At 46.2% G+C, this 23,480-nt stretch overlaps 1 protein-coding gene across 3 annotated transcripts in view; it reads right to left on the reverse strand.

Annotated features, from left to right (window-relative positions):
- The window catches only part of TRABD2A (TraB domain containing 2A), a 105,926-nt gene extending 96,855 nt beyond the window's left edge, over window positions 1–9,071 (reverse strand). For all 3 annotated transcript variants that reach the window (XM_054032516.1, XM_054032515.1, XM_054032517.1), the window contains exon 1: window positions 8,748–9,071. In XM_054032516.1, coding sequence (XP_053888491.1) covers window positions 8,748–8,873 — 126 coding nt within the window. In that variant the 5' untranslated portion in view covers window positions 8,874–9,071. The remainder of the gene's footprint in view (window positions 1–8,747) is intronic.
- Window positions 9,072–23,480: the final 14,409 nt, after the last annotated feature.

A 23,480-nucleotide genomic window follows, 5' to 3' on the forward strand; every position in this document is an offset into this window, starting at 1 on the left:
GCCGAGCTTTATCTGGCTGGAACATAAAGGGTGACAGTGAGGTTCAGCCAGGATTATAAACAAACTCACCAGAAGAGTAATTGCCATAATACTCTCATACTCCGGGCAGTCCTTTAGAAAGCAATTCAATAGTTACTGAAAGTACATTTATTATTATTATTAATTATTATTATCAAAGAATTATTTTGCAGTAGCATCTACAGGCCAAACAGATCAGGGCCCCACCATGCTAGGCTCTGTACAGACATAGAGCGAATGACAGTCTCTGCCCCAAAGAGCTTGCAATCTGTAAGTACAGTGTACTGTGTTGGAGAAGACAGCCCAGGTTACGCACTCAGCAATGACTGTCACCCAGTCTCAGATGGGATCTCGGTGCCTAAAGAGTACTTGGATGTTATTACAGACATTTCTGTGCACTAAACAGCAGCCAGAATCATTACTAATGAGGGCAGGCTGGGCCTCCACACTTCTCTCTGAAAACTATTATGGGATCTTTAATTCCCACAGGAACAGGCATTAGCTCTGGGCAGAATGGGCCTCCATTTACCAGCTCTTTGGAAGGACGGCATATGTGGCGGGAAAGCACACCCTTAGTACTGCACAACAGAGTCAGCTGTGGACAGGAGCCCAACTCTTGAACATAATCGATCCCGCTGGCCAAAGCAGAGTTGTAGAGGTAGCTGCAGGAAGTTGTATCTTCTGCCAGCAGGTGGTGCCGGGGTTCAAAGCATTTGACACCCCCACTCTCCTAGGAAAGCAGGGGTTATTACTTATGCCCATTTCCCCAGCAGCCTCTCCCTTTCCAGCCACTGAAGGTGTTCAGGGGAGGTTGGGCAGCTCACCCAAGGAACTGCCTCTGGAGATCCCTCATGTTCCTTCCACCCACTCTTCCCGCCCCCAAATCTACAGCTTTGTTATAGGCCTCTGGTTAGTAGGTGTCCAGTAAGGTAGGGACAGTTCCTTAATTGTGCCAGGACTCTACTCAGCACAGATTGAGAGAACGAGGTGGCAGTGATTCAAGAGGAAGGAGGGACTAGTGGTTAAAGCACTAGCCTGAGATGGGGGAGACCTTGGCTCAGGTCCCTGCTGTGCCACAGGCTTCCTGTGAGACCTTAGGTATGTCACCTAGTCCCCATGTACCTCAGCTCCCTATCTGTACAATGGGGATAACAGCCCTGGCCTGCCCCCCAGATGCTGAGAGAGTAAATACATTCCAGAGTGTGAGGTGCTCAGCCACCCAGCACCTGAGATGATAATTGTGGGTGAGACTTTCAAATGCATTCTGCATTGGCCTGATTCTGCCACCCTGGACTTGGAGGAGTACACAGCCAAGCCGAGTGCCTTTGAAAACTCCACCCTGTGCGTATCACGCACTGATCCTAACTTGCCCTTGTGCAGCTCTTCTATTGTTAGGTATTTTTTCCATGTAGTTTAGAGATAAAAGCAAGCAAGCAAACATCCCTCCTTCCCCCCCCCTTTCCCCCCCCCCCAGTAAAAGGGGAGCAGTTCGACAAAGTGCTAAGTGGCTGTGAGATAACACAGGAACAGTGGTGACTCTTGCTCACCCTCCCAGCGCTATGCAATAGTTGGCAGCCTCTCTCGCTCACCTCATTTCAAGAACATTTAGTAGATAAAGCCATTGGGTCTGATTCCACTAAGGTCATTTTACACTGCTCCAGCAGCAGAAAGGGGCCTTAAAGTGGGCATTGTAGTTTACGTCCCTTTGACACTGCCAGAGAGATGCAAAGCGGGCCATGCAACTCTGCTAATTTCAATGTATTTTACTCAATTTATTATGTATATTGTGACCGTGCCTAGATGCCAGAAGGAGAAGAGGAAGGATGGTCCAGTGGTCAGGACACAAGCCTAGGATCTGGGAGATCTAGGTTGCTCAGTTTGCAGGCTGCCTAAGTTCCCATCAGTAAAATGGGCATAGTAGCACTACCCTCCCTCGGAGTTGTTGTGCGGATACTTTCAAGACTGTGAGGTGCTCGGATACGACAGTGGTGAGGGCCAGATAAAGACCATAGCTTGATAGGCCCCAGCAGAGATCAGAACCCTACTGTCCTAGGCACTGCACACATATCGTAGGAGATAATATGTCCCAACCGCAAAGAGCCCAAAAAGACAGAAAAGCGTTTGAGGGAAATGGGGAGGCAAAGTGACTTGCTTAAGGCCAAATCACAGTCGCTAGCAGGACTAGGAACAGAATCCTGTGCCCTCACCACTAGGCCAAGCTGTCTCCCCAGATTTGCTGATCCAGTTACCTTTAGATAATTTTACAATACTGTGTGCACCTTGACTTCCTTTTATTTGTTTTAACAGCACAGAGGTGCCAAATGCTCTTGCTAAGGGGTGTTTCCAACAGCTTTTTCATGGATTTATTTTTGAGACATCATGAAATAGAACAACCCCCAAATTCAAGCTATTTTAAACCGACAGCGAAAGGTTTTGCTGCAATTGCCGGCATGCTTTTCCAGGAGGCCACAAGCAGCATTTACGGGACCATAACAGGACATAACATTCAGTCCTCAACTATACACCTCCTACTTCATTTGTCAGTTGACATATATCGTTTCATGTGCTGACAAAGATCCGTTGGTAGATCAGAGTGAAAACCTGCCAAACAGGAAGGTTTATATGACATCCACACAAAGTATTTTATTGTAACACATCTATCAGGGATACTGTAATTTCCCTCCCCAACAGTTATTTCAAAACCATTGGAACCTTGTATTGGTTGCAGTAAAACACTACAAAGATACAGAAAATAAATAATGCAACTAAGTAAGGGGAAGAAACAAAGATCTCCAGTGGAATTACACTGGGCACCTGGTTACCAGAAAGCTGGTGACAAACGAGCGAGAATATAGAAAATCCACAAGGAAAGGACTCGTCACTGGCAGTGTGGTGCAGTGGGTACAGAACTGAACTGGGGATCAAAAGTGCTGAGTTCTAGTCACAACTCTGTTTGTGACCTGCTCTGTGACCTTTGGCAAGCCACATCACCTCTGATCTTTCCTCCCATTCTGTGCCTGTCTCGCATATTTAGACTGTACATTCTTCAGGGCAGGGAATGTCACTATGTGAACCTACAGTGGCTCCAGTCTCAGTTAGGGCCTCTGTCACCATAATAATTCAGAGCCAGAAACAGAATCCGGGTCATCTGCGTCCCAGTCCAGTGGCCAATCTGCTGCACCACACGGCCTCTTTGAATTTACTGCCATAGTCTTGCTCTTTTTTTAAGTGCTGTAATACAAAACTAGGAATACATCCCTCAAGCAGCCCCAAAATCTTACTCTGCATGTGATTTTTGCACTCCTTCTATCCCCTTTGTCTGCTGCTTATCTCTTTCAGTGTCCCATCTTGTCCCATTCCACTTAGCTTGTAGCTAACCTGCTTTGAGCAGGGGGTTGGACTAGATGACCTCTTAAGGTCCCTTCCAACCCTGATATTCTAGGATTCTATTCAAAGCAGGGATTGTGGCTCTGATCCTCAAAAGGTATTTAGGCGCCTAACGACTTTTGAGGATCGGGGCCTATGTCTTTATACAGGTTTCAGAGTAGCAGCCGTGTTAGTCTGTATCCGCAAAAAGAACAGGAGTACTTGTGGCACCTTAGAGACTAGTGAATGAAGTGCCCCCTGCACCTATATGCAAATGTTAAATACATTATTAATAATATTCTCTTAATTTTCCCCCCTTTAAATTACTGACATACTTAATATCCTAAATCTAGTTTAATGGTGTTTGCCTGGGGAAAAGGACTGCATTGCATACAACTATTAAAAGAATCCAAATTCAGTATCTTTTTTCACCAGAGAGGAAAAATAAAAATCAGTTTTCAAACGAAAAGCCAGAATTTACAGCAGACGGATGAGAGAACATAAAGGGACAAACTGCGTATGCTCTTTTGAAGCAAATATAATGGGGGAAAGTTAGCCATTTAGATTAATTGGCCCATTTATCATGAACAATGCTCCATACACTAGTAAAAAGTTACAACTGCTAATCCCTGGGTGCTGGCATAAACACATAAACGTGCATCAACATTTAGCAAAATACACTACCAGATCAAAAGAGTTCGTTCGTGAATGAGGAAAACCCTAAATGTTCACAGAAGACACTCTTGCAAATTAATTCTTTTAAAAGCTTTTCCCCCCTAGGAAAACAGAATGGTTTCTACTGTGCCAAAAATTCAGGATTTGGGGAGAACTATTGGCTGCAGTTTTAGCTATAACATGGAGCTTTGACAAGAAAGCTCTCTAAAGAATTATTTCAGAGTGGTAACCGTGTTAGTTTTCCACAAGGACTCCTTGTTGTTTTTTTGAAGAATTATTGTTTGCCAATTCCCTCAAACAGCAACTTATCTCTTTCCGACACTGAATACACACACTTGCATCAGGATGGAAGGTTTGGGAGTCACAGAGGAAGGCAGGTGTAAAAGCAATTTAGGGAGGTAAGAAAAAGCACATCCCATAATTTGAGGAACTGGAATTTAAAAAAAAAAAAAACTTTATCCTCTTCAGGCACAATGGGGAATGTTGTTAAAAAAAAAAAAAAAAAAGAGAGAGAGAGAGATGGAGTTAGAAGTGTTCGTGTGGCATTTCAAGAGTGTGTTTCCTTTATACACAACACCCCTTTGAAAATAGCTTGATACTCCTATTTATACGACCTGAAAATAAAATCTATCATTGAATAGTGTCATTTCTCCCACTGTCCTAATGACCTGAGGAAGCAGACTGCCAATATGGAAAACTACAGGCGGTCTCACATTTTAATGGCATAGTAATCAGGAGATAATGAGACATCATTAACACATTTCACCTCAGGTTTTCTTGACAAAGGGTAAAAGTCTTGTTGCATCAACTGCTGGTGAAAACACGTTGGGGTTTTCAACCGGAGGTTTGCGGTTTTCCATAAATACAATTTTTTCTGTCAAAGTTTACAAATGCCCCAAAACTTTTTTGTTTTTTTAAAGTCCTTGCTACAAATTCACACAAGCCCCTGGCTTCTACGCCCCACGCTCTGAAGGGAGCCGAGCCCGGTCTGGCACCTGCTCTCCAGACATGACCCAGTTTTATGAGGGTGCCGCCACTGATTACACTGAAATCTGGTTTACATCCTGGCTCCAGTAATAAATTGACTGGCTGGCAAACTGCCTTCCACCTTGGCAGGGGTTGAGCGCCGTCTGTGCTAGGCCCGCTCTGGCATCTCCGATAAGCTGCCTGTAGCGTGACACACAGTCACGTCTGTGGTGCTCCAAAGCCCCGATTCCTGATTGATTCCGACTGGGAAAGCCCCAGACTCAACTGCTGCCTGGTGTATGGACAGTTCAGCAGGAGCCAGTAGGAGACAGGTGGGCTGCAGGTAGGTTTCCCTGCGGCCAGCGCGTGGGAGAGAAGCTCACAAGTGGATAGAGCAATAAAAAGTTATCCCTGGTCGTCTTCTCCCAGCTACCAAACCTTCACACAGCTCCTGATAACAGGGGTCTCCAACCTGATCCCACTGGTCAGCTGCTAAATCCTCCCACAGGATCCCTAAATCATTGTAAAACCAAGGGTGTATTGTGCACAGAGATGAGCCAATTGTGGATTTGTCACCTCCCTAAGTATAGGAGACCTGCACTTCGACGGACCCTAGCTCCTTTCAGGTCTGCTCTACGCTATGACATTTGCTGTGTCTGAACATGGTTGGCTGCAATCATGTTAGCTAACGCAGGGCTAAACATTAGGAGTGAGCCTAGATGGGGCAAACCATGTCGAGCATCTTCTCAGGTACATGAGAACAGGTCAGGTTACCTCTAAGCCATGCACTGAATCCAACACACTGCAACACTTCTTAATGAACTAGAGAAAGAATGGCTAAGGTTTCCGAAAGTGACCAATGATTTTGAGTGCCTTAATTTTTTGCATGCCGAAATTGAGACACCTTAAAAGCATCTGATTTTCGGAGGGTGGGTACTCAGCACTTTTGGAAAGTCAGGCCCCTTTGAAGTGTTTCAAATTGGGCACCCAAAAACTGAGGCGTCCAAAAATCACTAGTCACTTCTGAAAATCTTGGCCTTATACTTTTGTTCGTCATGTTTTGTCCTCATCCTCACTTGCTGCTTAATCATGCTCACCATGGATCAGCTAATATGACTGGGAACAATCATGTTCAGACAGTCAAATTCAATCGTGTAGAGATGGCCTCAAACAGGTCAATAATAACAAAAGTGTATGCTACTAGCTTGCTAATTAGCATGGTTGTCAACCGTCCAGCTCGGGGGTTGAGCGATACGCCAAAAATCTATCCTCATAAAAAATAAAAAGTAACAAAAACACAACCAGATAGCAATTCTGGCAAACAGCGTGCCAAAGTAACGGACCGCCTTGGCAGAAGTGACAAGTCTTGGCAAAAGCCAGCAGGAAGCCACGACACTGAGAAGTTCTTTACTAAAGGTAAAACAAACTATGAAAGTAGATTCAGATTCAGGTGGTGCTTGGCGCATAGGCATAGTTTGACTTCTATATTTGGGAGGCGGGGGCAGCTGCAGTTAAGCCAACAGAGCTGTGCGTGGGAGGAAAGGGGGGCAAATTCCGTGCCTGACCAAGACTTGCAGTGGGGGGCGGGGGGGAAATCAATGCACCCCCAGCCCGCCTCAAAACTACACTCACAGCTTGGAGCTAAGCTGCGTTGTAGGACACTAATAACTCCAGACATGAAGAAGAGCTCTGTGGAGCTTGAAAGCTTGTCTCCCTCATCAACAGAAGCTGGTCTAATAAAGGATATTACCTCACCCACCTTGTCTCTCTTATACCCTGGGACCAGCACAGCTACAACAACACTGCACACTAGAAACTCCCATCTGTTTCACGGGAGTGACTTGCCGCCTGAAGCAGGAGAACAGTCCCATTTCTCCCAAGTCTGCGCTCACCCTTTTCTTGTGCCTGACTCGTGTGTGCCAACAAGCACTGTGGATGTGAAGTTTGGGATTTGTGCATGCCCATTCCTAGGGACACATCCCTGATTTGCACACACAACAGGCACTTCACACGTGGGGCACATACCCTTGCAGAAAGCTGGGCCACTCTGTGGGTTGGAGCAAGTCACTTTAATCTCTCTCATTCTCCCCATCCATAAAATGGGCATAATATTCCATAGCTACCTCCCCTGGGTATGGATTCATTTTTTAATGTTCGTACAGGTCTTTGACCATGTAACACACTATATAAGTGCCAAGTCGTACTATTAGTTTGTCTCCAGGCAACCATCCTAGCAAGGCTTAACTATACCATACCAGGCAGGCCCAGAATGAGGTCATCCTTCATTAATTAAACTAAAAAGTGTATTATGTCCATTACCATCAATTCTCTGTTTGCACATGATGTTCACAGTAGGCATTTAATCCTTCCGTGCTCTGATTTCACCTTTCTTCTATATTACGAGCTGCTCTCACCAGAACTCTTTCCGAGTGCTAAGAAAAAACTGCTTGTGGCTACTTTATGAGAAACTGGTTTTAGTTACACATTTCTTGCAGCAGTTCTTATTAAAAGAGAGCACCACAGCAAGATTTCCATGAGGGAATAATACATTATGGGTACCTTAATAAAACTTGGTATGCCATGCCTAAGAGGACTGGAAACAGACAAAAGAACAAGTCTTCTGTAAATTTTCCATACTGTCAAGGAATCTATGGAAAACTGAATCACGTGGTCATTTAAAAAACCAGTCAGATATTCTCAAGCAATAAATGTGAGGCACAAGGTTTGACTCTTGGTTTGGATCTATGGTCTGTTACCATTTTCAAGTTAAAAGGTTCCATCTTCAAGTTAAGCTAAAAGGGTCATCTACAGAGCAGGCTTAGGACAGTTTTCAACATGTTCACACTTCGCTCTGCTAGTGAGGCCGTTTGCCTGCCTTTTGCACCCTTTCATTCCAACTTTAAAAGTCCAGCCCAGTCTATGGACCTCGCTAGATGAATTTGCAGGATTTCACAAAAGGAGCTTAAGTGGAGATCGAAGGAGACAGTTTAATTCAAATCAGGTTGTGCAGAGAGAGCAAACACTGGTGGCGTTACCGGGATCAGGAGCTAGAACAAACAGGGTCATGTTTGGAGAACACTTCGGATCACCAGCAGGCTGCAAAGGGAGGGGTGGGCTGGAACTGGAGTGATTGGCAAAGGGAATCAGAACTGCAGAAAGTAAACACGGCAGGACCCACACAAACAGCAGCCTGGCGCTCTTCACTCTTCCTTATCTCCCCTGGCTGGGTCTCATTACGGACACTGGAAATCCCATCACTTCACTATTTACTCCTCATCGTGCCCGGCTCCTTCCCCCCTCCTGTCTCTGGGAGGATGTTCTCCCCTGCTCCGGCGTGTCTCCGAGCCCAAGAGCTGAGCTGGAAGGGGGGGGACCCCACAGATCCCCGAAGGCAGGGCAGGGAAAGCCGGGGGGGGGGGGGCAGCCAGGACTTCCCTTCTCCCTGCGCTGGGCGCGGGCAAAGCCCCCAAACTGCATCCCACAAACCAGCCGGGGAGGGAGGCAAGCGGCACAGGCGGCTGCCTGCCGCTCTCCCACATGGGGAGATGTCCCACGCCGGGCGGCTACCAGGGGAGCAGGGCGGGTCCCCGCCACGCCTGGACTCTCCCAGCCGCGGGCAGCCCGGAGTTCGCGGCCGGGCAGGGGAAAATCCCCCCCAGCCCTGCCCTGCCCTGCCCTGCAGCCGGGGCTTGCCCCAGGACGGAGCCGTGCCGGGCACTTACTTTCCGGTGGAGCTCGCAGCTGGCGGCAGGGTCCCGGCTGGAGGGGCTCCGGCTCGGGCGGGCTCGGGCCCGGGCCAGCAGGAGGAGGCAGCTTTGCACCAGGCAAGCCCAGGCGAGCTGCACCATCGTCGCTCCGAGCCCGGGGACTGGCGAGCCGCGAGCGGTGGCCGGAGGGGAGCGGAGTCACCCCCGCGCCAAGCCGCCCAGCCCCTGCCCCCTCCCCTTAAAGGGTCCCCGTGCCGCGCGGGCGGGGGGGCTCGCCATGCCGGGGGGGAGCGGGGCTCTGAGCCGCGGGGAGCCCTCCCGACGGGACCGGCCGCTCCGCTCCGCTCCGCTCCTCCCCCGCAGGAGGCCGGGCTCCGCGCTGTAGTTCCTGCCGCAGCCCCTGGATGGAGGCACCAAGTCACCCGCTCCGTGCGATTGGCCGCAGGAGGTGCCTAACCCTAAACTTCCCCCCACGCCCCCAGCCCGACCCCGGGGGAAGGACACGGCTTCCCGGGGCGCGGGCTGCTCCCCTGGCTGCACCACGCCGGGCAGGGCTGGGGGGTCTAATCACCCCCTCGCTCTCCTCTGGCCTTTCCCCCTGCAGGGCCCAGGGGCGTTGGGACTTTCGGCTAGGGAGCGAGGCCAGGCACTTCCTCGACATCGCAGGAGTCAGGCTCAGGCAGCAGGAATAATAATAATTTAAAAAAGGGGGGGGGGGGGAGTAAATTCATAGATTTTAATGCAAGCCAAAGACCCTCACCCAGCAGTTTCTGCAGCAAGCCCAGCCCGTCTGTCGGAGCTACAGCTTCTCAGGAGATCTTTCAGGTCTAGGGCAAGTAAATCAAACTGAAATGCCAGGAAGGGAAATGACAAGGGAAGAGGTGGGGGAATAAAAACAGATGGAAGCGAAAGCAGCGACAAGTTGGTTTGGATTTGATTTCAATTGACACAGGCTGCTGGAGAACTCAGGACTGGATCCTGCAAAATCTAAGGCAGGGGTAGGCAACCTATGGTACGCGTGATTTTCAGTGGCACTCACGCTGCCTGGGTCCTGGCCACCAGTCTGGGGGGCTTTGCATTTTAATTTAATTTTAAATGAAGCTTCTTAAACATTTTAAAAACCTTATTTACTTTACATACAACAATAGTTTAGTTATATATTATAGACTTATAGAAAGAGACCTTCTAAAAACGTTAAAATTACTGGCACGTGAACCCTTAAATCAGAGTGAATAAATGAAGACTCGGCACACCGCTTCTGAAAGGTTGCAGACCCCGGGTCTAACGCATGTGCTTAATTTTATACACCACAATCAACTTTTATGGACTTCATCTGTCCATGCAGGACTGGGACCTAAACACTAAAATAAATTACACCTGACCTGAGCTACAGGTGAGCGTTAGAAGAGTTATACGTTAAAAGTGCAATTCATTTGCAAAGAACATTCTGAGTTATTCAAACCAAAACGTAAAGTGCAAATACAGAACACATATTAGAAGGGTTTAACTCTCCCTGTGTTATGCAGTACTGGACGGGGGGTGGGAAAACAGGGTGCAATAAAAGACTGACTCTTTTTGCAAAATTGGCAGTGATCTTGCAGAGGATGGGAGTGACACCTCTCCAAAGCTGTGTGTGGTACCTGCATTAGATGGACAAGAGAGAGAAACTAAATGCATAAAGGGCCTTGTGGTGTATTATTCATATGCAGTATAAATTCAACTAATTTGGATAAAAATAAACATAATGGAGGGACTTCAAGAGTTGCCAGCGCAACAGAGAGAAAAAAGGACCCACACCACACTTTTAATCTGACAACAGCAAGGAAATTACAAATTAATGCTGCTCCTAACTCATGCAATTGAACTCTGGTACAGGAGCACAGATGGATGCCAAAGAGCGTGCTATCCAACAACCATGCTTTTCATAACTTTAGTGCCTTTTCATCTGCAGGAGCTCAAAGCACTAGATGCTAACACTAGGTAGTGTCTAGGTTAGAACCCTGAGATGAACACCTATGGAATTGTGTGGGATTACAGGGGGCTAATTTGTGTTCCCCAACAGCACACAGCTCCTGTTGTTGTGAGAAAGGCATCTTCAAACCATAGAATCATAGAAAATTAGGGTTGGAAGAGATCTCAGGAGGTCATCTAGTCCAATCCCCTGCTCAAAGTGGGACCAACACCAACTAAATCATCCCAGCCAGGGCTTTGTCAAGCCGGGCCTTAAAAACCTCTAAGGAAGGAAATTCCACCACCTCCCTAGGAAACCCATTCCAGTGCTTCACCACTCTCCTAGTGAAAAAGTTTTTCCTAATATCCAACCTAAACCTCCCCCACTGCAACTTGAGACCATTGCTCCTTGTTCTGTCATCTGCCACCACTGAGAACAGCTGAGCTCCATCCTCTTTGGAACCCCCCCACCCCCCAATCAGGTAGTTGAAGGCTACTATCAAATCCCCCCTCACTCTTCTCTTCTGCAGCCTAAATAACCCCAGTTCCCGCAGCCTCTCCTCGTAAGTCATGTGCCCCAGCCCCCTGATCATTTTCGTTGCCCTTTGCTGGAGTCTCTCCAATTTTTCCACATCCCTTCTGTAGTGGAGGGACCAAAACTGGATGCATATATATGTACCAGCCAACTTCCAGACATAAATACCATTCAAAAGGCCATGGGCTATGGAGAGCAATGTGGCTTAGTTAGTGCATTGGACTGCAACTCAATAGATCTTGTTTTTATTTCTGGCTCTGCTGTTGGCCTGCTGGGTGACCTTGGGCAACTCACTTCACCATGCTGTGCCTCAGTTTCCTCATCTATAAAATGGAGATCATGATAATGATTTCCTTTGTAAAGTGCATTGAGATCTACTAATGAAACACACTAGATATTATTATTACTGCCAAGTTATCCTCCAGTGACCGAACCTGTCACCTGAAGAGGAATTCAACCATGGCTGACATAAGGGGAACAGAGAATGTCCCTATGTTCAAAGGTTGGGGGGATTTTATTTTAAATTTTTACTTAGAATGTCCTGTTTTCTAATGTTTAAGTTTTTAAACTAAAGTGTTCTTCCAGCTTTTTCCTTTAAATTACAGGATACTTTGTCAGCTGTAACAAATACCAATTGGTTTGTCTGGGAATGTTAAGAGATTTAATATACAATTTTATTGGTTGTTGCTAGTAGAAGTCCCTAATTCACTGACATAACATTGGATTTGCAGGTTGTCTGAAGCGGTTTCCATATAAATGGAACTTGATGAGTCTTCCATTGTCTTTTCTCCACTCAACCATTTTTGGCCTGGGATACAGCATAAAGGGAGCCATTACATTGGACTCACTCTTGCCCTAAAGAGTCCAGATTATTGCAGTATGAAACCAACCTCTGTCATCATTTTGTGATTTAGAAATACTATGCACACGGACAAGTTATTCCATTGGCCATGACAGTCCAGTAATCTTCATATGAACAATGTGATCCTTTCAAAAAGCTTTACATGGAAGAACCTATTGCAATGTTTTAGTTGTCAAAGTTCAACCATATTTGCTCTGACACTGATCAAAGGCATTTAAAATCTCAAAATTTTACACTGTCTGTAATCTCTGGTTAAAAACATTGCACTAAAGGTAAGAGCCTGTGTGCCAGGCTCCAGCCAGAGATGAATTAAAATGGCCAAGTGTCACATCCCTCAACAAGCTTAATAATAGGAACTAATTATATTGGTGCTGCTATAATTCCTATACAACAAAACTGTTGTGACTTAAGCAAATAAAGGAGAAATCTAAATATATTTATTTAAAGCTTGGACACCAGCTCACTCCACAATATGCCTTAGCATGTGAACCTATTGTTGGGTAGAGGTGATTGTTGTTTTTTCTTGTTTTATTAGAGACCAAAAAAAGGGAGAGAAACCAGTCTCTTGCAGGAGTGAGTAAGTCAGTCAGTCACACTGGGGGAGGGAGAGCTCAATGGTTTGAGCATTGGCCTGCTAAACCCAGGGTTGTGAGTTCAGCCCTTGAGGGGGCCACTTAGGGATCTAGGGCCAAATTAGTACTTGGTCCTGCTAGTGAAGGCAGGGGGCTGGACTCCATGACCTTTCAAGATCCCTTCCAGTTCTCTGAGATAGGTATTAACTTTTTCTGTTGTAATTTCCTCCTGAGCTTTGTGGAAGCGTGCATGTGATAAAAATAACTATGTGCATAGGCAATATATAAAATGCATATTACTCTTTCAACAGATCATGCTAACCATTAAAAAAAAAAATCAATGTGTTCTTCTGGCAAAGAGCCTTGGTTTTGACGAGGGATATAACTTACATGCAATATATAAAGTAATCTCTTCAACAGATCTTATTTTAAAGAACTACTCTTTGGAAGATAACTGGGCATTCCTAGACCCATGAAGAAGAACCAGAGATGTGACATTGGTTAGGCAATTAGGATTTCAAATACTGTGGCTGTAAACCAATCACTGCTAAGTAAACAGTGTTTCAAACTCATCATCAGCGTTAGCAGCCAGGTGCTAAATACTGTGACAACATTTACCTACCATGGTAGTGTCCTCATTAACAATGCCCTCATAGAGGATGGGTGGAAAGTCAAGTGTTTAGTAAACCAGCTCCACATCTGATCTACATGACTGGGTTTGGGAGCAACATGACTGTCACATGCCAAATTGATGAAACTGTACATTGCAAGAATGTCTTGCATGGTGCAGTCTTGCTACTGAATTGGTTAAATAACTTCAGTCAATTGTGAGTATAAAGTGACAAGATAAAATAACCAACAGTACTTACTGGAGCACATGTAACTCACTGGAACACGGGCAAAACAGATCAAAATGCCACTTGCCGTATCATTTGAATGGATGTATATTCCAAAGCAATTGATCCATGGTGAATTGCCTGGTGGAAAAATAGGACAAGAGTTGGGCAAAGGAAATGTGTTAAAGGTACTTTCAAACTGTACAACTGTGTCATATTTCAGTTAAAAGCCAGAGTTTACTGTCATTAATGGAAACACAGAGGGAAAACCAAAGTTGCTAAGGTTCTGTCTATCCAGGGTTTGTTTATTCTTTTTGTCCCTGTATAGCTACCTCCATGACTTCAATGGGACTTAAGCATGTGCTTAAGGGCTTTGCTGAACAAGGATGAATTTAAGCACATGCTTAACAACTTTCCTGAATTGGGGCCTTAACTTCCCCCTCGGTGCAAACTGAGAATGTGTCTACGCTATGTTTTTAACTTGAATTGACTGATTGTCAGTTACCTCGAGGTTACTAACACATCTGTGTACTTGGCAGTCTAGACATCACAAATGTGTGTGTCCTGGAACAGACATTGATGGGGTACCCAGTTTGTCATGTACAAACATCTTAGCTAACTTGTGTTAACTGGCTATCACTTAAGTCATGTTAAAAAACCCCTCTTGTATACACAAACCCTGAGAGCACTGGCATGGAGAGGGCATCTGCACTGATGTCTAGGTATTATATTCAAATCATAGTTATCAGGCTCCACAGGCTACGATACAGTCAAAATCAAACACAACTAGATTCACAGTGCTGCTTGCATGGCCCGGAAAGCTAAATTTGCTGATTTTTCTATTAAAATCATGAGAGAGATATCATAAAACAGGCACTAAAGGAGGCAAAAGAGCTTTTCTCATTGGGTTGAGAAAGAGTACTCTACTTTATCTGCATTTGAAAGGAAGTTTGCTTAGAAGGATTGATGTGGACTTCAGAGACTCAGAAACACACAGCCCCAATTATGCCTCCAGATAAAAAGGGTTAGTGAACTTTGTAGTATGTTACTGTATGAAAGTGTTAGGTCAGCTGGAAGGGAAATATGGGGAATATATTACAAAGTGAAGTGGTTACATGTAATTATCACGCGTAGTCAGCCAGAAGCTCAAAATAAAGAGGAAAGAGTGGAATGCTGTACTCTAAACACATCTTAATAATAGTAATCTCAATTTGAATGGAGAAGGAAAGCTAAACAAAAATAAATCTCTTAGGCGCTGAAAGGACATGAAGAGAGAGTACATGACCAGAACAGGGAGCACTGAATTGCGTTAACCCCGGCTCTCTAGAAATAACAAAAACGACAGGCGCATTTGGAAGTTCAGGCCGTAAAGAGTTAAAAGTTTTACATTCCCCTCCCCATCTGAAAACAACACCAAAGAGATTTAATCAAACAACAATTGTTTAGAAAATGAGAACAAGGAACCAGTGAAACGCCAAGCCTGATAAAAATGGAGTGAAATATTCAAGTATTAATTTTTATTGTAAAAACAAAAACAAAAAAAAGATTAAATTAAAGGGCCACTGTCAAAACATACATCCCAAAGACTTAACTCACTATTATTAATAATAATAAATGAGTAACAAAGCACTTATATAACACTTTTCATCTGTAGATCTCAAAGCACTCTACAAAGGAGCTTGGTATCATTATCCCCATTGTACAGATGGAGAAACTGAGGCACAGAGAGGCAAAGTTAGTTGCCCACGGTCACCCAGCAGGCCGATGGCAGAGCTGGGAATAGAACCGAGGTCTCTGTACATTATTCACAGAGGATAGTTACATTATTATCCTCTGTGAAGAACTCTGGCGATCCACTGGTTTTGTGAGATGAATACCCTTTCTGCAACAGGAGGGATGACTACACATCCTGTTCTCTGCACCTCCTCCCTCAACTCCCCGCCACACTGGAAAAATGTATAGGAAACTCCATGTGGAAACTCGGAGTTTCCTGTCCCCTAGATGGGAGTAGTCCATGAAGGGGACAACACGGTCCCAGGTGAGTAATCATAAATATTTTAATGACAGATTCTGAGATCCTTGCTCAGTTTTCACTCAGGCAAATTCCTGAAGACCTCCAGGAAATTCCAGAAGCATTTGCCTGGGAAAGAATTGAGGAAAAAACTAGAGCAGCTGGAAATTTTCCTAATTTCAATCTTTCAGTGAAAAAAGAAAGACAAATTTTTCAGAAAATTTCACAGAAAAATTCATCCTGATTTTTTGACTAAACAGCCAGCCAGCAGGACAGTTTTGAAATTCACAACACTGACAACAAAGAAGGAATGAGTTTTTCATTAAGAACGTTTGCATAACGTTTTCCTCATTTTTTGACCAACTGTAGCAAAAACTGAGCAAAGATCTCAGGACTTGGCCCGAGATAGTAAAAAACAATGGTATCATTTGTAGGTGTACTGTAATTAGACAGTACAGATTGTAATCTCAGGAACGTCTCTTCTGGGTGAATGGTAAACGCAAACAATCGACACCTGACTCCCTCTATATACATTATACCTTGGGTGAAATCCCGGATCCAGCGAAGTCAATGGTAATGGCTGATGAGTCACAGTATCCATGGGATTAGTAAAGGAGCCCCCGTGTTCAATCAAAACCACTTTGAATGTCCCGAACTCATTCCAATCCCCTTCTTTTTTAGATCCAAAGTAACAGGTGACCTCATCTGTGGTTTTTAAATTCATGGGGTGCCCTATCCAATTGCATTGCAGTCATAGTGGTATCCCATTTGATTTCTTTTAAAACAGGGCTATCCTCCACTTTCACCTAGAGGCAGGCCTGAGCTACAAATTTCAGGGCTGGCTTTAGATCCGGATCCAAACAAAAATTGGGGACTATGTGAATCTGGGATCTTGGTGTAACCCAGTCTATTCTCATTTGTTTGTATTGTCAGAGCATTGAGATGTCCCACTCAGGGATTGGGCCCCGTTATGTTAGGTGCTGTACACACATAACAACATGACTGTTACTGCCCCAAAGACTGTACCATCGACCGCCCAGCTCCTGCGAAGATTCACGCACATGCTTAACTTTATGCGTGGTGAGTTGTCCAACTGACGTCAGAGAGGAGCCTGCTGTAAAGTTTCCGTCCGGGTTGGGATTAGGATCTGGTTCAAGGTGTTTGGAGTGGGATTTTGGTTTGAGCCTTTCAATAGTCTGCATGTGCCAGACTGCCATGACAGAGGGATGCTTTTTACTACTACAGCATACTGATGGCAACAACAGGATAGAAACACTTCCATTCTAACCCTTATTTTCAGCAGCACATACTGTAATTTTCTTTGAAATGTTCCTTTAGACTCAGTCAGCACCTGCTTTGCTTTCAGCCCAATAGGGCTTTTTTTTTTTTTCTTCTCCCCACCAAAGATTGCGGAAGATGGGTGGACATTTTGCAGTTTGTCATCAGGATAAAACTGACCAATACATTTACTTTCCACTGGTTCAGAGACACTCTACAAATCCAGTTTGGCATAACACCTCCTGCATTTCTAAGACTGAATGTATTGCCCTGAAGTTGTTCCGTTTTTTTAAACCTCAGATTATTACATGTAATTTTACAGAAAATAAAATATCCTAACTTGAGAAAAAATAGGTTATCCAAGATGCAAGGAGCAGCAGTTCAGAAGCCTGGAGGGCATGTGACTGTTACCCCCAAACTTTCTTACCGAGCTGATCAGTGGCTGCTGTGTAGGCACCACTGATACAAATCCTCTTCTTTTGTTCCTGTCGTTTCATTCAGGGTCTGAATCTTCACCGTTCGAGTCAATAAGAGCTTTGCTATTGACATCAGTGGGGCTAAGGATCAGATCATCAAACTCAAAACGTCTCACAGGAATGGACTTTAGACCGTCTCTCCATCGCTCCCTGTCCCATTGCTCATAGGGTCTAGAGTGTTGTGGTGTTGCTAAGCAGCGCAAGTCGATGACATAAACCAAGTTGTTGCATCATCAGTGATATCTTTAAAATAAATGAGCTCCCAGGGATGGAATAATTTTATGCTCTGATCCAGCAAAGAACTTAAGCACATGCTTAGCTTTTAGCAGGGGAGCAGTGCCACTGAACTCAATCCCTACCTCCAGTAAGTCAGATACTCTGGATCGCAACAAGAATCATGAGAAGAAGAAGAAGAAGAAGAAGAAGAAGGAAGCGGAACCAGCCAGAGCTCTGGGTAATTATTGCTGAATAGCTGTAAAAGGATTTAGTGAGAAGTTCTTGGGGAGCCATTTATTCCTCAAGGAGCCATCCTATGATCTCTCTTCAAGGGTGTAAATGAGGGTGATCTGGCACCCCATTCACGGCAGCATTGTTCTATTTATCAGCAAACTTATCTGCCTTTTGCCTGTCCTATGGCCACAAGACCAACTCTCTCAGTTCCATGACCATCCAGTTTCTACTTTGCCACGATAAGCAGGCAGTTCTATGCCTGACAGCGGCAGGGAACCTCACCAGATGCAGTGGGGTATCTTCAAGTACGCTAAATGCTACTTGGACACTTAGTTTATTTAAACATACTTACGGCCTTTCTTCTTGGAGGCCACCTATGCAATAATGCTGGGAGGTTTCAAACTATGAGTTTGAGTTATCCGCAGGAAAATACTTCTGAACGGGTGTTTTTTTTAAACTTATGGGATAAAAACCTTGGATAACTTTAAAAGGACCAAGTAGAATTTTACCAGATTTCCCAGACCCACTCCCTTTTAGGCTGAGAACATGCTGGAGTAATTACAGGCAAAGGGTGATTATTCTGAAATACTATAAGCACCTGAAAATGGAGGCACGTGTCTCTTTAACTAGTATTACTGGTAGTAGTAACACGACTGACACAGCTCCCAAGTGCGTGCAGGCTGCTTCACAGACGGCGAAGGAAATAGGCCTTCACCCTGAAGAGCTCCCAGTCAAAGGCCTGATCCTGCCATTACTACTAGCGTGGCTCATCCTCACTCACACAGAAGGTTGAGCCTCCTCTTAGTGAGGTCACTAGGAGTTTGGCTATTGACGTCAGCAGGAGGCCCATGACTAATGCCGTTGAAGTCAATGAAACTACCTGCCTGGGTGAGGGGTCCTCACCTGCCTGAGGCTTTTCAGGGTCCGCCCTTAAGCAGACCACATACCGACAAAGCCCGGGTGTGGGGAAGGAAATTTAGGGTGGGATTTTGAAAAGCACTCGGAGTCGGGCTACCTCTGCTCTCACTGAAGACAGCGGCAAAGCTCCCACTGGCCTAGCTCTGCTCCCACGAAAGGCAACGGTAGAAGTCCCACAATGACAGCAGAGCTAAGCCCACACTGAGGGCTTTTGAAAACCCTGCCCTCAATCTATGTATTTAGCCCCATGCTGCTCCTCTTTACTGTTTCTTAACCTTTTACCTGGGGTTTCCACTGTTCTGTTTTAACCCCTGGCCTAGTCTCATGTTTTGATTTAACCCAATAACGTCCCTCTTCCCTCCTCCGTGCCTCTGCCTTGGGACCCTTCAGAATGGACTCAGCAGGATGGGGTGAAGTGAGTATGTACAAAATCTTCAGAGCAGCAACCCCAGTCTTCTCAGGTGAGAGGAAGCATCCAGTCCTGGCCCAATAGCAATGCCTTCTGATTGGGCAATGGTGCCCGGAGAGGATGGCCAGCCCTTTTGGAGAGCGCATCTCTGGGGAGCACTTGGCAGCTTACTCAGCGTGGGATGCAGCATCGTCCTCACTATAAAACTGGCATCGTCAGCATTGCCAGAATGGTTGCCACCCGCAGCTGGAACGCAAGGATTTACCATCACACCTGCGGCCCTCCCTTCCAATCCTTAGTGATGTTTTGGCCAGAGCAGATAAGGAGATGGAGCAAGAGGACATCACGGTCCTGAGCAATGTCTGAGAGATGAACCAAAACTCCCCTTCTCCTTTATTCCTTCTAACTTTCCCTTTTTGCCTCCCGCCTAATGGGAGTCAGGCCACATTGGCAGGCTAAGAACCATGATGAGCAGCCTGGTCTTTATTAAAGGCCATATCCTTACCCCCCTTCCTGGTCCCCCTAGCTGGCTGGTCAGCTAGCAGCATCACAGAACAAAGCTGGAACCTCACGTAGACTTTGCAGGAAACACGCAGGCCTTGAAAGCTAGTAGCATGCGCTCAGCCCCACACTCGGCCAGCTCTGATGGCTTGTAGAGAGGGCGGTTGGACCGCGGAGGAAAAGCCATTGAAAACAACTGGCTAACACTCTGTATGTAGGATAAGGGGCAATCTTGCATTGTCAGATAGATGGAGAATAGGGTTTTTCTGTCTCTAATTTCCTGGTTCTGTGATGACTACCAGCCAACAGGGTACAGGGGCATTCGTATTTTAAATCCTTCTAAAGAGCATTTCCTCTCCTTGCTTTGCTCTATTTCTGCCACCCTCACACATGATCCAAGGGCAACACAAGAGGGATCAGTGTGCAGCGTGCATTATGCTGTCCATCTCCAGACTTTCATGACAATGGAATGAATTTTCATTTGTGCAACTAGTGCATTCAAGTATATGGAAAACACTTACACTACCAAAACTCACCAGGACCCCATGGATTCTGCAGCCAACAATGAGTTTCAGAGGGACAATAGCATTTCATCACTGCCTCAGAATTTAATGAAACGTGCCAAAATCCTTTACTTTGTGATGCCGAAACTGCCTTTATAATGCCACCCAACACCAGAAGTCTTTTTAAAAGGCGAAGCCATGGAAAACTACAACATAGTCTGCTGTTGACGGATATTGAGGATTAGCATCTTCTGTCATCATCTCCCACAGCAGGGAACATTACTGGTTTGGATCACTTTTTCCAGAGACACAAAAGAAACGTTTTGGTTTCTTCTCCTCAGACAGCAGGGAAGCATTTGTGGTTTGCTTTGCCTGAATGCCAAGGCTTGGAAGATACATCATGGTATTATTTATTGAAAACACCAGATAGGGAGGGAGAGATGTCCTGATTTACATACATGTTTGACTGTGTGAATAGCTTGTTGGGGCAAATTCTCATTTAGACCACCTGTTATGGGGTGTGGGTGGCCCATTGCGCCCCATGCTGGCTGCGCATGGCACTGCAGATACCCCCTCCCTCAGTTTCCTCCTCCCCCGGATTTTCTGTCTCTCCTAGGGTTCACATGGCGTAGCCCTCTGGCAGGGTCACCCCGAGTTCAGTCCCCCTTTCAGGGTAACAAATCCAAACAAAAGAGTCCCAAATAAATAAAAAGGTTCCTCTGCACTCCAGGGCTTCTCTTCAATCTACCCTCTGGCCCTGTTCCCAGCCCTTTCTGGACGACCTTCGAGAGTCTTTCTGACTCCGCAATACAGCACTGGGCCCCCGCTGGCTCCCCTGGAGTACTGTTTCAGCCCTTGCTGGGTTCTCTTCTTGGCATGCTTCCCTGCTCTGAGATAGAGCACTGGGCCCCAGGCCGGGTCCCCTGGAGTCCCCAACCCTCTGCAGGCACAAGGCCTTCCACAAGAACCTACCTGCTCTCTACGGTTCCACTCTCCGAACAAAGCTTTATCGGCTCTCTTGATGGACACCTGGGCCTTATAACTATCACCTGGCCCTCCTCAGTCCCACTCTCTCAGGCTGGGAAGCAGGTAATTCATTATAGCCCAGGTGTGGCTGGGGCAGTCACCCGGTGACACTCCCCTATACAGAACTCTGGCAGTAACCTTTACTTTTAATCAGTACTCATTACAGTCATCACCACAATACAGGAATTGTATTTTAAAATAGTTTTTATGCCTGTAAGTAAGTAGCTTATATACATTAGCTTGTATATATGTTAGTCTTCCGTCTACCTGCTGCTTACTGTCTTGAATCTCAGCCACAGTAGAAAGTTTAAATCTAACATGCCCACTTTCAAAACACACCGCGAAATGTAAAAATATTTCTTAAACTCAAAACAGGACAGCCCAGGACTCGCCCGAGCTGCCCTCCCGTTTTGCCCTCTGCACAAGGCTCGCCAGACCTGTCCTCCCCATGCCACCTGCAGCTGACCTGCTGATCCCCACGCCGCCCACGGCTTGGGCTGTCCCTCCGAGTCCGATGCTGCCCATAGCTGGGGTTAACCCCCCCAGGCTTTGTGCTGCCCTGGGGGGCGAGGGGATCAGCTCTGAAGGCAGTGCTGCCCACCAGCAACAAATTTCTCCTCTCTCCTGCTGGTGGGCAGCACTGCCTTCCACTGACCCTGGGGCAGCAGCCACCGATCTCCACTCTGCCTTGCAGCTGGGACAAATGCCCAGTTTGGGTGAATCAGTAGGGATGGCCGGGCAGAGCTGAAAAAGGGGACTAGCCCAGCCAAACTAAATGACCCACCCTAACTAAATGACATAAAGCATGGGCTCTCAACCTGGGGATCACAAACAGGTCCAGGGAGATCAAGACCAACTCACCTTTCTTTATGGCTAGATGTGGAGCTAGGATGGAGCGGGGTATGTCCCCAAAACATTTCTCTGCTGTATCCTGGGGATCACAGTACGGAAAATGTTGACCTAGGCCTTGGCTACACTGGTGCTGTACAGCGCTGCAACTTGCTGCGCTCAGGGGTGTGAAAACGCCCCCCCCCCCGTGCACGCTCGCTCGCAGCACTGGCGGCGCGACTACACTCGCTCTTCACAGCGCTGCTGCGGGGCGCTGCCACGGCAACACTGTGAATTCCCAAGCATAGCCAAGGCCCTAGAGGGAACTCAGGACGAGATAGCCCTGCTCTCGGAGATGGTCACAGAAGAAACATAAGGGTTAATTTGATGGTAATGATTCTAGTCTGTGTTAAACCATCTAGAAGTAAAACCGCCAACTCACTCATCACAGTTAGCGAATACGCCTGTACTGGAGACCATGACAGGGCTCATTTTAGCAGTGACACACTCTTCCGGTGCTGGCACAAAACAAGCTTCCAGACAGTTCTAAACATGGCCCGCAGGCAGAACCACTGTAACCCAAAACGCAGGGAGGATATTTCACTTCCTCACGGCGCATGCCAGTGGGTCCCCATAAATTACAAATCAAATACCTCCATAAAGTTGAGGTCATTGTGTACTTTTTCCTAAGGAGCTGGGATCAGAGAAATACCCATCTCTTGCTTTGTTTTATTTGGTCGTGGGTGTTTGGGTTACTGTCACTTGTGGTCATTGCAGTCGCCATGGAACCTTGCTTAACGGGCAGGGTGTTAATGGTAATTACACCCTGCCTCCTGAAATTCCCCCTACAGATCCAATTAGATACAGTTATGTGTTGTCATGTCCTGCCACAAAGTGAGAAGCCCTCCGGGCTCTAACCCACCCTTTCCTTCTCTCTCCCCCAACCAAATACTCTTAGAAGTTTCCTGCCTTCCTCCTGTGGAACCTGACTGGCTTGCAGGCTCCAGACCTGCCTGGTTATCCTCCCCTGAGCACCTATGCAAAGAGAGGGGGAAGACTAAGGAGAATGAAGCCTTCATTGCCAGTGATCAGACAGTGCCTCCCCATCCTGAAACAGTGCCCTTTGGTCCAGTGATCTCAAAGCACTTTGCAAACATCAATCGATCGAGCCTCACAAAGCCCCTTGGAGGTAGGTAGGATTCCAGAGGGGGAGAAGCTGAAGAAAAAAGGTGCGGTTGTGAATTGCAATGGCTCACAGTGGTAGAGCCCGGAGTACAACTAGAATTCCAGACTCCCAGTCCTCTACTCTAACCACCGGAGCATGCACTATGTCTGTAATTGGAGTATGCCATGACACATTGCCTTTTCAAAAGCACCCAAGTGACTTAAGAGCCTAAGTCCCACCTGACTTTCAACACGACTTGGGCTTCTAGGCACCTAATTCACTTTTGAAAATGGAACTCAGGTGTTTCCAATCATTTTACTCCCTATATCTATAAATAGATGTATACTGCAAAACATTAAAACCAAAGAGGCCAATGAGGTTCATCAAAACAAGCCATTGCCATTATTAACTATTTATTACTGTAAAGT

Source organism: Malaclemys terrapin, chromosome 6 (genome assembly GCF_027887155.1).
Source record: "Malaclemys terrapin pileata isolate rMalTer1 chromosome 6, rMalTer1.hap1, whole genome shotgun sequence".
NCBI classification, from domain to species: Eukaryota; Metazoa; Chordata; order Testudines; family Emydidae; genus Malaclemys; species Malaclemys terrapin.